At 37.9% G+C, this 16,554-nt stretch overlaps 1 protein-coding gene across 3 annotated transcripts; it reads right to left on the reverse strand.

The window, feature by feature from the left end:
* Positions 1-237: 237 nt before the first annotated feature.
* On the reverse strand, positions 238-16,196 carry rbbp5 (retinoblastoma binding protein 5). 3 transcript variants are annotated; one of them, XM_062416545.1, is made up of 14 exons: positions 16,073-16,196; positions 14,037-14,062; positions 13,242-13,414; positions 12,417-12,557; positions 12,131-12,293; positions 11,190-11,299; positions 10,728-10,847; positions 9,435-9,588; positions 9,211-9,282; positions 8,888-9,005; positions 7,496-7,565; positions 6,371-6,603; positions 6,116-6,193; positions 238-1,530 (listed from the first exon to the last, which is right to left on the reverse strand). In XM_062416545.1, the coding sequence occupies exons 1-14, from the start codon at positions 16,089-16,091 to the stop codon at positions 1,478-1,480; spliced, it is 1,530 nt and encodes a 509-aa protein (XP_062272529.1). In that variant the 5' UTR covers positions 16,092-16,196; the 3' UTR covers positions 238-1,477. The 3 variants fall into 3 exon arrangements, with proteins under 3 accessions (XP_062272529.1, XP_062272528.1, XP_062272527.1); XM_062416544.1 differs by having other exon boundaries at positions 5,969-6,193; XM_062416543.1 differs by lacking the exon at positions 238-1,530 and having other exon boundaries at positions 5,447-6,193.
* Between the last annotated feature and the right edge of the window lie 358 nt (positions 16,197-16,554).

Raw genomic sequence — 16,554 nt, forward strand, 5'->3', positions numbered from 1 at the left:
CTATTAGTCAATTCATTGATTAGTTGGCAACAATTAAATTAATCAACAGCTATGGTGATGGTTGATTAATCATTTTGGGTCATTTTTTAAGCCCTTGATACCGTTAAAGGTCAAATTGGACCCTTTTTTTAACACTTGAGAGATGTAAAAACACCCTATACACATTTGTTTTAGCCAGACTTTTCCTAATGTGACCCACAATATACAAAAACAGAAATAAAATGCATCATTTATTTATTGTTGTGCAGCTGATACACATTTTTATATATGCAAATGTACAAAATTTGACCTTTGTTTATTTAAAAAAAATTCAAAAATCAGCATTAAAACACATTGTTGTATTCATCATATTCTATTAAATGCTCTCCTGGACCATAAAATAGTGATTGTAAATGTCTTTTTTTCCCATGAAACAGAAGAACTAATCAAACATTTATGAATGACCGATGGGGGAATTTATGATGTGAATTAGTGTCTAGACTAATTATGAGTCAGAATATGAACAGTATGTGAGGGTTAAGAGATAAATGTCCAAATTGTCTGATTAAAGCTTCTCGAATGTTTCATATTTTTTGGTTTTTTAGTCTTTTATGACAGTAGACTGGTGCTCTTCTGTTTGTGGTCAAAACAAGCATCAACTCAGGCTTTGACAAACAATGAACAACATTTTCTGACATTTTATAGACCAAACAACTTATCAATTAACCAATAAAATTAATCAATAGGTCAATTTATAATGAAAATCATTAGTTTTAAAAAGGGGGCTGGGGTAGGACTAGAAAAGGTCCTTGCTTCATCCTACATCCTTTTCAATCATTGAACGGTTATTAATATTGTTTAACCAAAACATTTCTGTCATTTCTATTGTGTTATAGTTTGTTGCCTTTATTTTGAATTTTTAGGGATTATTATTTTCTGAAAACAAACACATTTTTAATTTATTTAGTTATTTCATCAACATGTTCAAATAAATTAAACTTAAAGGAAAAGATTGAAAATAATCATTATTTGCAGCCCTATGGATCTGATTAGAAAGTTCGGATAAATCTGTCTCATGGATCAAACATCTGTTAGTTATCTGTCAGAGTTCAGACGTGAACACAGAAACACTCGACAGCTCGTTACTTATAAATCAAAAAAATGTTTTAATACGTATAAAAACAACAAGAAAGACGACACAAACACTATCAGGACACGGGGCGTTCTATACATGATGAATCCTAAAGAGGACGAGTGATCTACTGTGACGACTCTGGCGGCTTCACGCTCTCGTCGTCGCCTCCTGTCAGTGATCCGGGCGTAGGAAGCTTTCCCCCGTGACGCTTTGCTGCTCAGGTATTTTTCATTGGGGGAGAAGAAAACAGTCTGCAACACCGAAACCCAACCGAACCAAACAGGCCGCTCACTCAGTCTGTACACGACACCGAGCTCTGTGTGTCTCTTTGTTTTTGAGCCTGTCGGCGCTCGTCAGCTGCGATCAGTCCATCCCTCCGATGTCGTGCTGTTTGTACGACTGTGACACCAGACTCCCTGCAGAGGAACACACACACGCTGTCAGAATAAAAGACAACACTCACACCATCTTCTTCTTACAATTTAACTACTGTAAAACTCTCAGAGACGAGCTGCTAATAATAACTAACGAGTGAAAACCATTTGAGGAAGGACGGAGTTTCCTGCGCTCTTGGTAAAAAAAAAGAAAGGTTTAATGATTAATTTCTGCAACATTAAATCCATCACTACCATAAATAAACACTTTCTCTTCTCTAGATTGTATTCCTCTTAATAACCTACCTGTTTTCTCCTTTTTTATTCTTTGTAATTTATTCCTTTTCTTTATGTTGTCACTTGTTCTGTCTTATCAGCTGTGAAGCACTTTCAACTACATTAACCTTTAAGAAAAGGTGCTACATAAAAAAAGTTTGATTTCATTTATCTATTTTGTCTGGTTTCACTTCAACTATTTCCTCTTCAGTTGTTTTACTATTTTCTTTTCTTCTTTATCTTTGTTTTCCTTTTAATACTCCTCTGACGTCACATCTCAGGTTTTACCCACTTTTATTTATTTAATAACTCATCCATTATATTTTATCAATCTTTTATTATCTTTTATTTTATCTGGGTATTGTGAATTTTTACATCTTTATCCCGTCTCTGGTGTTTCCTCATTGAACTCTCATGGGAGTTATGATAGCGGTTCAGTTCCTGTTTTTATTGAGTCATTATTTATTTTTTGTTTTGTTTGGGTTTTTTTTCTGTTAACCCTTTTTTTACTGTGTTAAGCACTTGCAATATGTATGAAAAGTGCTCTACAAATAAAGTCTGATTGATTGATTGATTGATTGATTGAGCATGAATACTGTTTTTGTTCACTAATTAATTTGATTTGCTTGTGTGATGTTTTTTTCAATCACTGTTAAGCTTTTATAAGTTATAAGCTTTATTATACTGTTAATAAAGCTAAACAGATTTTGCAGATGTTTCAAGCTGCTGGAAGTCTTTCAATGTGGAACGTGTGCGAGCACAAAGTTTTTATTTTATTTTATTTTTTTATTCCGCAGTCAAAATTCACAAATGAAGCCACACAAAAAAAAAAAATTTTAAATAATGTTTTTCAGCCTAAACGCACCTTCAGGCTGCACTTTGACTCAGCAGCTGGTGGTTCGACTGACAGCAGGGTCCAAAAGTCTGAGACCACTTGAAAGGGGGAAGTGGTCTCAGACTTTTGGACCGTAGTTTTAATGCTAACGTCAGCATGCTTACATACTCACAGTGATAATACGAACATGCTGATGCAGGTAATGTTTTCCATGTTCATTGTCTTAGTTGAGCATGTTAGAAAGTTAAATCCTGCTTATTAGCACGAAACATAAAGTGCAGCTGAGTCTGAAGAGGATGTTATTCATTTTGCAGATATTTGTTGACTGTTGATCATGAATTTATAATCAAATATACTTATAAAATAATTAGAATAGAAATAAATACCCCTGCAGCTTAGTGTCAATTCCAAAACAACAACAATACTTTCCTGAATATTTTTTGTTGACAAAAATCTTCAGTTTTTATCAGCTATTAGAAAGAACAAGGTCCAAAAGTAGTATTATAACTGGTTGCCTGCAGCTATAAACAGACAAGTTTTGATAATTAAATCTAATAATTAATAGTGCTGCAGGAAAATGTTACATTAAAACATATTAAAGGAACACTTTAACATTTGAGAAAATATTCTCTTGACATGAGAGAGCTGGAGTCAGGATGGGGTTAGCCTAGCTTAGCATTAAGACTAGAAGCAGAGGGAAACAGTTAGCCTGGCTCAGTCCACAGTTAAAAACACACTTACCAACACAAGTAAGACTCACTGATTAAAACATATCCTGTTTGTTTAATACGTACACAAACAGAAATGTAAAATAACAGTTTGACAAACAGCTGTGTGCAGCTTTCTCATGTCTCTGAACAGAGATTAAAACTAAACCCAGTGCTCACAGACTATCCGGACAACCCGAGTTACAGCCGGAGACGCTGCACAATAACACGAGGCGGATGGATATGATGTAGTTAGTGAAGAAGTAGTTCCAGCATGCATCTCCCCACAAAATCACAAACTTTTCCTTTTACATTTCTGTTTGTGTATTAGATTGACTTCAATCAATTACAGCTTCTCATTTCACTCTCAGAAAGAAAGCACATTTCCTAAAATTCCATCAAACGTACAGTCCCAACAAAAGTCTGGACACACTTTCTCATTCAAGAGAACAGGAAGGTCCAAACCTTTGACTGGTACTGTTTATTTTATTTTTATCTTGTTTATTTCTCACCATCTTGAGATTTCCAGAGAACTAATATTAGCCTAATAAATGTTTAATCCTTTATATGATTATATGATTAATTCACCTGTATTTGATCATTTGATGCTGAGGATGATCTGAGTTCGTTCGTTGTAGTTTTATTTATTATAATATATGAACTTTCAAAATGGCTAATTCATTTTTGGACTTGACAAAGCAGCTAGTCCTGAATTTAAGGGGTCACACCTGCAGCATCATGTAGCTGTTAGATAAACATTACATCGATGTGTTTTCTTCATGACGTTCAAAGACGAGATCAGACGATAACACTGACGACATAAACACTCACCGTCACATCACATCTCTCAGACAGACAGAAACAGAAAAAGACAGGACCTGAGCAGCTGCCGCAGACACACACTCATGTCACATGACAAGCCCAAGGAGCGAGGTGGGAGTGGGAGCAGGAGGGTCAAAGGCCAAGCAGGAAGTAGACGTAGACTAGCCAGCTAGCCCGCAGGGAAACAAGCTGCACCATCTCAACGTTAGCCACTTCAACATCCATCTGCCAACCACAGTCCAACTTCACCCAAAATCAAATGATGGCGAATTAGTCGGAGTGAAGCTGACGTTAGCAGAGTTATAGTCATAAAGCCACAGTCTGAGAGCGACAACAGTACGAGACAAGACTGAACAGTAAGACAGCTTGTTTCTGCCCAGACAAGTTCATTAATCATAACATGACGTTTAAACTGTGTAATTTGTTCAGATTATGTTGGATTATTTTAGTAGATACATTTCTCTTGAAGTTGACTATAATTGAGGTGGAAAAACCACACTGCTAACTATGCAGAATGGATCATCACATCAGCTGATGGTTTCTTATCGCTGTTGGACGTTTAGTTTAGTTGTAACAACCCTGCACAGCTCTGTGATGAATTAGTGTAAAGGCTGAATGTCTCAAACATTTGTTAGACTGTCAGCAGAGCTTCAGTTTACAGATATTTCACTCCACTTTGTTCACATATCCAAAACTAGGAGAAAAAAAAAAGAAAACTAAGCCAAAGAGCTGAACTGTAAGCTGCCACTTAAGTATGAAAAGTAACGGGGAGAAATGTTTGCCTTTGAAAGTTGATCCGGTTTCACTGCAGTTATGTAATTTCAAGGTTTAGCAACTCCAGCTCGGGTGTGTTCGCTACACACATACACACAGGCTTCAACTTCAGAGTATTTATTTTTTCAGAGAGAAGGAGGAGGAGGCGTTTTAAGCATGAATTTCCAAAATATACCGGCTCTCAGTTCCCGTTATTCAACACTGTCATCATGTATCAGAACAGCTGGTGGACGGCGTCCTCCTTAAATAATAAATTGAAAAAATCTGTCATGTAGATTGTAAGAGAATAATTATATTATCTATTACTTTATTTTTACATGATGACAAGAACGAGAACAAGTATTTAATAATAACCAAAAGATTTGAATCAGACTCGATAAAATCTAAACTATAGCAACATAAAACTATTAATATGAGTCATAAATAACTACAAGCAGACCTGTGATTAAATTAATAAATGACAGGTTACCGTTATCGGTTAAAAAATTCAGTGAGTTAATTTATATTTGAAGTCATAATTTTGTGGTTTCTCTGCTTTGTAACAGAGTTCACTGGACGCAGACTGACACCTTTTCATGTGGTGTTAGTGTCGATGTTCTCACCAGTTTGAAACTAAGTGAACTAAGCTGGAGGTTATTTAAAACTGTTCAGGAGAGGACGCAACTTTAATGGAGAAAAATAAGAAGAATTTATAGCAATTAAGATTTAATACTCGTGTAAATTTATGAGAAATATGAACAAAGTGGGTGATGTTACATTTAACGTGAGCTCCAGTGTGTCTGAAAAGGAGAGACTCAGCTAGACTGGACTAAGTTTAGTTTAACGAAGTACTGCAGATTCTGTCCTCCAGACTGTGGCTTTACAGCAGACGGGTCTCTGTCAGTGAGTTGTGTGGTTGGAGGGGAGGGGAAGTGGGGGGGTGGGGTGGGGGTGTTGGGTGGAAGCAGTACAGGGGAGGGGGGTTGGGTTGCTTTGGAGACAGGCCGGGCTGGTGTCAGTCAGACTAGCAGGGCAGCAGGACTAGCAGAGCTCCCAGACTCAGCATCAGGGGATGCAGCATGCTTACCTGTGGCCAGGCCCCCCTCTGCCCTGCCCTTCATCCCTCCTCCTCCTCCTCCTCCTCCCAGGCCAGAGCTGCCCAGGGCTTCCACGGGGAAGGAGGGCCGTTCGCCCCTGTAGGGCTTGGGCCTGAAGGGGAAGTCTTTGTCTTTACCTTTGGAGCCTTTGGGGCGGCCTGCTGTCTTCTTCTTGGACTTGCCATCCCCCTTCACGCCCAGTAGGGGGTGCACCTCTGAGGAGAGAGAAAGGACAGACTCTGAGTCAAAGTTAAGCTTTTAGAGCAGGAGCAAAACAGGGAAGCTTCTTAAAATACGATCAACAGCAGCAGATAATATAAATAAATCTCTTATAAGTAGTAGTTTAGGAAAATAAAGTCTGAGACACATATTTCATCTTTTGGGTATATTACCGTCACTGGGCACCCCCTGCAGCTCAATGGTGGTAGTGCGGGCCTTTTTCTTGGCCGGGCCTTCAGACGAAGGCTGCCGCTGCTTCTTATCGCCGCCGGTCAGTGCGTCCTCTGGAGTGGTGGCCGGAACCGCTGCGTCCGGCGGAGGGCCGAAGGGGTTTTCCTCTGGGTCCTCCACCTCTGGAGCGATGGGCAGGTACAGCAGGGCTTTATAGTCCTCCAGCTCCTCATCACTGCAGGACACAGGCGCAAAGAAGATTCTCAGTAGCCGAAGAAGCTCATTCACATTAAAATGTATTGTAATTAAATAGTCTTAATTTAACTCTTGAAAATGGTTTGTGCCTCATTGATGGAGGATGAACAGACAGGCTACTATTATACATATAATTAATGTCTGTGATCCTTTAATAGATGACAGGTCTCACTCCTTTTATACTTCTCCTTTTACTCTGATCGTGATTGTTTCTCATCAAGTTCTGTATGCTGCGATGATGCTCTATGACACTGTTTATTTATTCATTAATGTTGTGTTAGTATTCTTTGGAACTGTCACTGCAAATCAACTTCCCCCCTTGAGGGACAATAAAGCTCTGAACTGAACTGAACTGATTACATAAACAAGATTTTAGGTGCAAGAGTTTACAGGCCATGCCAATAATAATCTCTTTTTTTTCTCCATTTAGATTTGAGTTTACAGACGTTTGAAGGATAATTAAAAATGTTCTTTTAACCGTTTAACCAATTGCCCCGAGGCTTTGCCATGAAATGTGCAACAGGTGGTGGTTGATTAAAAATATTGGAGGGGAAAAAATCCTACCTAAAACAAACTGGGTGTGGTTGAATTAAAGCTACGATTGGAGTAATGTGAGTGAGCTGTTTGGTGTTTTTTAGAAGTCAATTAAAGAACAGCTGCAGTTACTAACACAGAAATGATAAAGGATCGGACTTTCTCAGTATCATGAGGTGAAATATCTGAAGGAAGCACGACCGAAACAGTTTTCCATCATGATATGTAAGAGTAAAACGGGCGTGGTGCAAGATTAATCTAAAATAAACATGTCAGATTAGAGAGGGAAGACTGTTTGTACTGGTGTGGTAAACTCTTCTCTTATTATTCTTTCTCACCTGCTACAAAAGGCAACGATGGGATCAACAGTGGTGACATCCACCTCTTCGTCCTCCGCGGCGTCTGCACCTGCAGCAACATGCACAATTCGGAGTGTGAGACAGAACCAGTGGAACCAGTACAACTAGCGCAGAGCAGGTGTTGCATCAATCTTCAGTCCGCAGCTGGCTCACATTTGACTCATGAACGTTAATGCAAATGTGTGTGAAACGGAGGTTATGAGAAAGGTTCAGAACAAAAGAAGGATGACTGCTGTGATGACAACCGCCCCAATCATACAAATAATTCAGGGGCGGAGTACAGAAGAGATTAACGTATCTTGCTATTTTGGACTGACAAGAAACAACAACTATCAGTCACACTCTGACTTGCTACTGTAAAAATAACCGTAACATCAAGAAAGAATATTATTTATCTAGAGATTTAATATTTTAATACTTTATCTTACTGGCATGTTTCATCACCATCCACAATCTATTTTATTTGTTATCCAGCGGTGAGTAACGCCCATCAACAGCACTCTTGAAAAGCCTGATTACCGACCTGCGTGTTCTTAAAGTCGTCACTTTCCCACTGCGCCTCCACCACATACCCACAATCCAGTTTATTTAGTTTTTAGGAAAACAACAGACCAAGTATATCAAGTATTTTGCTGCAGGACTTTCAATAAATCAAATTCTGACAGAGGAAAACAGGTTTGTTTTGCACAATAGTGCAGCTGTGTCTAAGTAAGTGGAGATCCTGTATGTATGTAGGTGGATCTTGAGGGGAAATAACTCTGGTATACAAATAAACACTCCTTACACTTCAATCTTCAGCTAAGGAGCCATGTTATGCAATGAAGACTTTCCTTTAAATTACATCATCCCAATTTAGTATATTTTTTAAGCTGAAAAAAGGATTTCTACAATATAACCAACTCCAGCAGAGCTTTACAACCTAAGCCAAGACTGCACCAATGAAGCAGAAAAACACCCTGTCAGTCAAACTAGTGTGTGTGTGTGTGTGTGTGTGTGTGTGTGTGTGTGTGTGTGTGTGTGTGTGTGTGTGTGTGTGTGTGTGTGTGTGTGTGTGTGTGTGTGTGTTGTGGGGAAACATTTATAAAAGACCAGTTAACTGGGAATGGCATGTCCAATTGGGACACAAAAGCTGTGTCCTTACTTGTCCCCACTCCCCCAAAAAGCAGATTTTTAAGTCAGTAGTTAATGTTAGGGTTAGTTTAAGTCTCCAAGAAAGGAATTTGACTTTTATGTAATGTTCCCAAAAGTGACCTAAATACACGTGTACTGTATATGTGTGTGTGTGTGTGTGTGTGTGTGTGTGTGTGTGTGTGTGTGTGTGTGTGTGTGTGTGTGTGTGTGTGTGTGTGTGTGTGTGTGTGTGTGACCTACCTGTCTGCTCAGGTTCACTCTTGTCTTCGTCCTCAATATCAAACTCAGACTCCCTCTCCTCATACTCCACATTCTCATCCAGTTCTTTGAAGTCTGGAGCAAAAGCGCTCCAGTTTTCCTGCAAACAAACCAATAATTCACCCACTGACCCGACATAACAACATCTTACATCACCTCAGCTGAGAGTTTCAGGCTGAATTCTCATATTTTTAAAGATGATACAGGGTCAAACTTTGAAGCTGAGTATTAGAAACATGGGAGAATTAACACTGAAATAATCCACCTGTTCATTAACGTACATCTAACATTCATTATGTACTTACCACTTGATTCTGAGCCCAGATGGACACCACTCCACTGGAGATGGAGGCAATAATTGGACGAACAGGATGCCACTGGACACATGTAAAAAGTGAAATGTGTAAATTGTCTCATCGTAAACAACATCAATATCACCGAAAACACATCCACAGAGGTGTTGGGTGAACGTTTAAATCTCTACACAGCGTTTACAAAGAGCAACAGTTTTAATTTTTGACATCCTTACAGCGACATCCAGCAGCAGCTCTCCTCTGGTTCCATGCAGGATCTTCACCAGGTTTCCGATGCTCTTCTCCCAGATGTAAAGGGCGTGCTGCCTGGCTGAACCGGCCACAATGTACTCGCCGTCTCCGGAGAAACAGCAGCGCTTCCACGGAGTCCTAAACACGGGAAAAACACAGATGGAAGACATTACAAGAGGGGAATCACAGGAAGGGAAATATTCAGCACTACAAAATGTTCCTCAATCCTCTCTTTCATCATCACATCATGATTTGGGTGCTGTTTAAACATGTATGTCACATCTACAAAATGTTCAGCCCCTCCAGAGAGAATTAATGCAAATTTAGCATATTTCTGCAACTTTATGTTAAGAAATAAAGCAGTCCTTTATTTCTTCTTCAAGCAGTTTTTTCCACTAAAATGGTTAAAATAAAAGAATGTTCACTACAGTATCACTACAGTCTCCCACATAAAGTAATCCTACTCAAAAACACTTTTATGAGCCAAATAAAAGTCAAATAAAATCACTCCTCATCATCATCACAGGCAGCTCTTACCCTAAGGCTGTGCACTACTCAAAATAAGTTCCCATTAACCCCATTTAAAGTTACTAAAACTGAACCATCTTAAATCGCACTCCTAAAACCAGCCACTTGGTTTCACAACATTGTGGAAAAGAACAAAAGCTACTTTATAGACTCTGGGAGGAAAAATAAAAGTCACAGAAGCGTTTCCAACTTCCTGACTCTCTATCTGCAAGAGGATATTAGTTACAAAAACATTGCATTTGTTTACCAAAACAACAGCCAAAGATTACGCAAAATACTCCTAAAAGTTTTGCATGTGGGGGATAAAATATTTGTTGCGTCTGTAATATCACGGCACCATAACTACAATGCTCCTCTTTCTGTCGCAGCTTTAGAAACCAACACTGACCCCAGATATCAGACTCAGGAAATTAAAAGAGTAAAAATGTAGAGATTACTTCCTCTCAGACTATTTGATATACATCTAGAAACAAGGTCCACAACCCAACATTAAGAATGACTGTTCCAACTTTACATAATGTGTCAGTAAATCTTGACACCCCAAGTATAAAGTGTCTGGATGCTGCTCTGATTTACCAAATAAACACTCAGATCAATGAAGTTTTAGGAGCTTTAATCCAATATGTGGACACTCTAATTGTTCCTTCTTTAAATCTGTTAATACAGCAGTTGACCTGAACATATGAAAAGGATGTGCACACAACTAACTTTTTGCAGACATGACTTGACAGCGTCCTGTGTTGACGTACCTGTTGACCAGGTCCTGTAGTTTCTGCAAAGGCTCCGGCTCACCGTCTCTGCCACAGGTCAGGATCTCCCTGCCGTCATACACTCTGATGATCCGGTCTGCTGTGTTTATGAGGAAGCAACTGCACAGAAAAAGGACAGGACAGGTGGACACAAGAGTAGAATTAGTGAGAAATGGTGAGAAGGCGAGAATGGTGAGAAGAGCTGCTTTCTAAATCAAGGCTTTTAAAATGAGTTTCTTTGCTTTCTTCAAGGGTTTTGGTAATCCTTGTATTCCAAATAAACTGTATGCCCAAGTGTGCGAGCATGTGTCTGTGGATGCTAAACACTGTGATGGATCTGCTCTACAATCAACAATTATACAGAAAAAAGGCTGCAGTTTTAGGATGGATTAGATTCTAGTGTTCTGATTGTGTTTGTCGGTCCAGGTGTAGATTCAGACCAACTTCCCCGTTGTCTCTCACCTGCCCTTGCGTGCAAATTCGATGGATTTGATGGCGGTGGTGTTGCTGGTGCCGGTGGTCACTCTGAAGGAAGCCACCAGCTCCTGAGTGTTTGTGTTCAGCACCAGAATCTGCAACAAGATAAAGATATGATGGAAAACATTCAAAAGAAACACTGCATTTCATTCATAAAACTGAAAAAAATAACAGATTTTGGTGTAAAATGTTAGTGGAGGAACACTTTAAAATAATGATGTAGTTTTTAGCTTTTTTTGACTCATTTGTTATTTTTTATGTTAAAAAAAATGACTTTTTACTCAGGAAAGTCTCACTCAACTCCAAAGCTCCTTTTTTACTTGATGAAGAACTGAAGTTTTTTTCCAGTCTTTTTGTTTTTGTGTCCAAATATTGTAATAAATATATTAACATTTAATGAATCTAACCCAGTAACATCATGTGCTTTTAGCTGTTTATCTTAAAAACGCTCCTCTTTTCATGTGCTTATGATTGATCTCTTTTAAAGCACTTTACATTTTAATCTTTCATTTGCACTGTATGTTCTTTTAATAAAAAAAATATGAAGTGCACTATATAAATAAAGCTGCCTTGCCTTACTTACCTGCAATAAAGACTAAAAAAAAGCCACATTAACACACACTATCATCCTTATTTCTTATGTGCAGAATTTTCAAATTTCTCTGAAGTCATAACCTTTCTTTATAAAATAAAAAGTGGTACTATTCAGGTGAAAATCACTGCAGTCTATGTGGAGGAGTATTTGCATGCTGCTGTGTCTTCAGACTCTCCCACAGAGGGCACCAAAGTGACAAATGTTCTACTCACAGAACTTTAAACACTCATCTTTTTCTCTCTCAATCAAACCCACTCTGACTTGTGGTGTCTTTAAACGCAGTGACGTGAATGACAGATGCTCTGTTTTAAGTGCAGAGAGAGAGGCTGACCTTTCCTTTGGCGTTTCCAGTGTAGATGTACTCGCCCCGCCTGTCAAAAGCCGCCACCACGTTCAGGTCTGAATCATCGTCCACAGGAAGGACAACGTGTTTGGAATCTGACAGAGTCAACAGGACCGGGGCCGACTTCATGGGACACACCAGCACTTTGTCCCTAAAAATACAAACATCATTTCTTATTGGTACAAAATCACAAAGGATATCAACTTTTCTTTGGGACGTCACTGCTGTCACCACCAAAACCTCAGAGCACATCTGATGCTGTCGGGTCACTCACATGTCTCTGGGATGGCACTGCAGTTTCAGGATGGGTGAAGGGAAGCGAAACCTCTGGTCACAGTCTCCAGTAAGGACGTCCCACTGCGAGACGATGTTGTCTGTGGAGGCGCTCACCAGCTTGTGGCCGTCTCGACTCCAACTGGACACACACACACACACAAATACTGTTAATGGTATTCTGTCGTTCGTTTGTCTGTGTATATAATCGGGTGGGGGAAGATAATAACATTTCTGTGACAAATGATTGCGATTGTATAGAAATTAGGGGTCAAGCAAATTAAGCAAATCAAATTTATAATAATAATAATAATAATGATGATGCATTTTATTTAAAGGCGTCTTTCAAAGCACTAAAGGACACCTTACAAGACACACATAAATACAACATCAACAGTACATCAAACACTATAAATCAGCTAACACTGATGTGGAAGTTAGTATAATTTTTACAAAGATTATTAAATAAATAAATAAATAAATAAACATGAATGTGACTACATAGTGCAATAGTACAATGGATAAACAATACAGTGTTTCAGTGATTTAATTTCTATAAGGAATGACTAATATGTTGAAAAGTTATATGTTTGTATAGTTGCCCAATCCAATAAAAAAAAATAACTATTTGTTTCACTGCGGAATTTTTTGGAAATGACCTTACAACACATGCACATCTTTTTCAAATAAAGATGAGTCTTAAAATAACAAGATAACTTAGTGTGGTCAAAGTCTAAATTGGTAAAAGACCGACAACGTCTACAGTTAGAAGACGAGATATTCCCCTCACAGTTATGACGACACGCTGTGTGATGATGTTTCTCACCATAAAGAGCAGACTGGGTGGATATGTGCGCTGATGATTTTTGCGATGCCCCGTGTGAGGAAGTCCCAGATGACGATTCGGCCATCGTTGCAGCCAACAGCCAGCAGGGTGCCCCAGCGGTTGAAGGTGCAGGTCAGGGCCATGCTGATACAATCCAGAGTGCCATCGGCCTCCTAACACACACACAAAATAAAACCACAGTTAGAGTCTGTCTCAAAGAGTAGCTGCACATTTTTTAAAGAACAAATTTAATGACTTTTAAGATCTTTTAAAAACATCTTTAAATAGAAATGAATACCAATGCTGATACATAGTATAATAACAATGATGTAATGATGTAGTGGGTTGAAATGGAGCTCAGTTTGAAGTTATGTATATAGGACTAAAACTAATGATTAGTTTCATTATAGTTCGACTGCTGATTATGTTTTAACTTTAATCAATAAGTTGATGTGAAGGTTTATGTAAAATTAATCAGAAAATAATGATAATAATGATCAATAACATAAACTGAACAATTATAATTATATTAAAATCAAATTTAATACCTTAACACCTTCAATTCCAAACATTTTAAGACTTTTAAGGATCTGTGGGGTGGTGCTTCATATATCACTGTTGCCTGAATCAAAAGTTGAAACTCTGTGTGTGTGTGTGTGTGTGTGTGTGTGTGTGTGTGTGTGTGTGTGTGTGTGTGTGTGTGTGTGTGTGTGTGTGTGTGTGGGATGATTGGAGAAAAAATATTAAATGAGACTTTTATCGAACTCATTTGTTAATTACCAGCTGGTGGCTTACCTCTGGGTAGTTCTGCCCGAACGATTCTAGGAGAGAAATAAAAAAGAGACTTGATGAGAAACCAAAGTAACACTCACACATGAAGTGTAGAACCAGCTGGTTCAGACACACAACACAACCGTCCACTGTTCATTACTTAATTCTCCTTAACACAGTCAGTATAGATCATCTTTGCAGGACAGCAGCACAGAGTATTTGAGCTTTAGAAGAAAATGAAAGTCAATAAACAGAATCCAGGTGTAGCTCAGTAACTAGTGTACATAGATTTGTCAGGACGGGAACTATTGAGATCACTCAGAACTCAAGATTCAGATTTGTGAAACCTGTACGACTTTTATTTGTGAAAACTGAAAAGGAGGCAATATGACTCATTTCACTCCCTACGATCACATCAAACAGAAAAACCAAACATCATCGTACTCACACTTTTAAAACCTAGACTAACAATGAGACTCTGGATCTGTTTAAATCCCATATAATATAATAAACTTCCAATTCTTTTAAATGAAGGCTGAATACTTTTCTGTTTGCTGCTGCCTTTTATTGAATCATATATTTAATTTTTTACTTTTCATATCATACTTTTTTTCTTTTACATTTTGTCCTGATTGCACTTTGAACTGCCTTGTTGTCAAGTGTGCTATACAGATAAACCTGCCTTGGGTCAATTGTACTTACAAAAACTGAATAAACTAATATCAGACCAGGTGTAGCTCCAGAACCACAGTGATTAGACTCCTCAAACCTGGACTAGATTATCAGATAAACTACAGCAACAGTCTAAAAGCCAGATTTAAATATTAACTACTTCTGAAAACATAAATAAGATAAGATATGCTTTTAATAGTCCAACATTGGGGAAATGTGCATTATTGCAGCAGCAAAGTGGACAATACAAATTGAAGAGCATCAATAAAAAAAGAATAAAGGACAATAAATATTAAGTACAAAAGTATTAAAAAACAATAGTAGTAAAAAATATAGTAAAAAATAAAATAAAGTAAGTACAAGTGCACTCCTTTTCCTCCAACTAGACCTTCATAAACCAGGATTAAGTTAAAAACTGTATATTTGAACTTGTCAAAACTGGTCTAGATTAACATGAAACCCCAAAAAATACTTTATACTACTTTAAAGCATATTTTAGACATAACAAACCTTCATTCTTCATGTTAAGAAAGGTAATTATGTTGCTTTTCCCCCGTTTATTAATGTTTTCACTGCTCCAGACCAGATCCAGCTCCAAAACCACAGTAATTACACTTGTCAAACCTGGACTAGATTATCAGATAAACTACAGCAACAGTTCAAAAGCCAGATTTAGATATTAACTACCTCTGAAAACATAAATAAGTACAATTGCACTGCTTTTCCTCCTACTAGACCATTACAAACCAGGATTTAATTAAAGAAAAACTATATTTGAACTTGTCAAACATGGACTAGATTAGCATGGAAACTCGAAAAGACTTTAAAGCATATTTTAGACATAAGAAACATTTATTCTTCATGTTAAGAAAGGTAATTATGCTGCTTTTTCTCCATTGAATGAAGATTTCCATGCATGATTTACTTTAACATAGACGTTACCCTCCATCAATGAATCAGATGTGTAGTTTTTATCTCCATGTGGCCCTAATAACATTGCTATACATCACTTTGGAGGCTTATTTAACTACATATATGATGAAAACACCAATAAAACTGGTTGAAAGCTTTAATTTAATACTATTTATCTGCGCTAACAGCAGCTAATTGTGACACTTCGTCTTTTTTACCTTTTATTGTAAATATTTATACACATTTAAATCACATGAAGGCGATATATGATGAACCAATTTTAAGATGCAACTTATAGTATCATTTAAAAGTTGCTATTTTTAATATTTAACGTGTTTTTTATTTGACTTGTATCGGCTGCTGTTAGCATGCTAGGCTAACTCACAATGCTAACCATAACAAAGTACCGTTAGCGGCGTAAAATACAGACGCAAGTACGTAAAAAAAACAAATATAAGGTGTTTATTGTTACTTACCGAGCAGTTCTAGATTCATTTTTGGACGATGGAGGATCCCAAAATGTCCTTATTAACCGTATTTCTCTGAATATGTCACCAGATTTCTCTCGTGTTTACTTCCGCCGGCTAACCTGGCGCCCAGCCTCCAGCGAGGACCCCAAACAATAGGACGTAGAATATGGCCTGATCAAAATACAAACCAACCTGCAGCCCTGCACTGTAAAGACGGGTTCACAATTGTTTAAGTTTGTCTGAAAACTACAGTCAGGCGTCCAAATGAACATTAACTGTATTACAGCATTATTGCTGTAATTATTCCTCTTGTTCATACGGACTACTAGAAGATCCCTTCATAATGCATTTGCATTTCATTTCAGTGAAAGTGATGGAGGACAAAATCCACAGTCCTCCTTCTGTGCAAAAATGTATTTAAAAGTTTATCTGAAGCTAATATGAAGTTTCAGTCGTCCAAATTACTCAAATCAAGTAGATATCTTTCA

Source organism: Scomber scombrus, chromosome 3 (genome assembly GCF_963691925.1).
Source record: "Scomber scombrus chromosome 3, fScoSco1.1, whole genome shotgun sequence".
NCBI classification, from domain to species: Eukaryota; Metazoa; Chordata; class Actinopteri; order Scombriformes; family Scombridae; genus Scomber; species Scomber scombrus.

Excerpts from the sequence above, each read along its gene's own strand:
- rbbp5 (XM_062416543.1), bottom strand. Across the intron at positions 9,283-9,434 it reads AGCTGCTGCTGGATGTCGCT|TGGCATCCTGTTCGTCCAAT; the intron begins GTAAGGATGTCA and ends ACATGTGTCCAG. Across the intron at positions 6,604-7,495 it reads ATCGTTGCCTTTTGTAGCAG|TGATGAGGAGCTGGAGGACT; the intron begins GTGAGAAAGAAT and ends TGTGTCCTGCAG.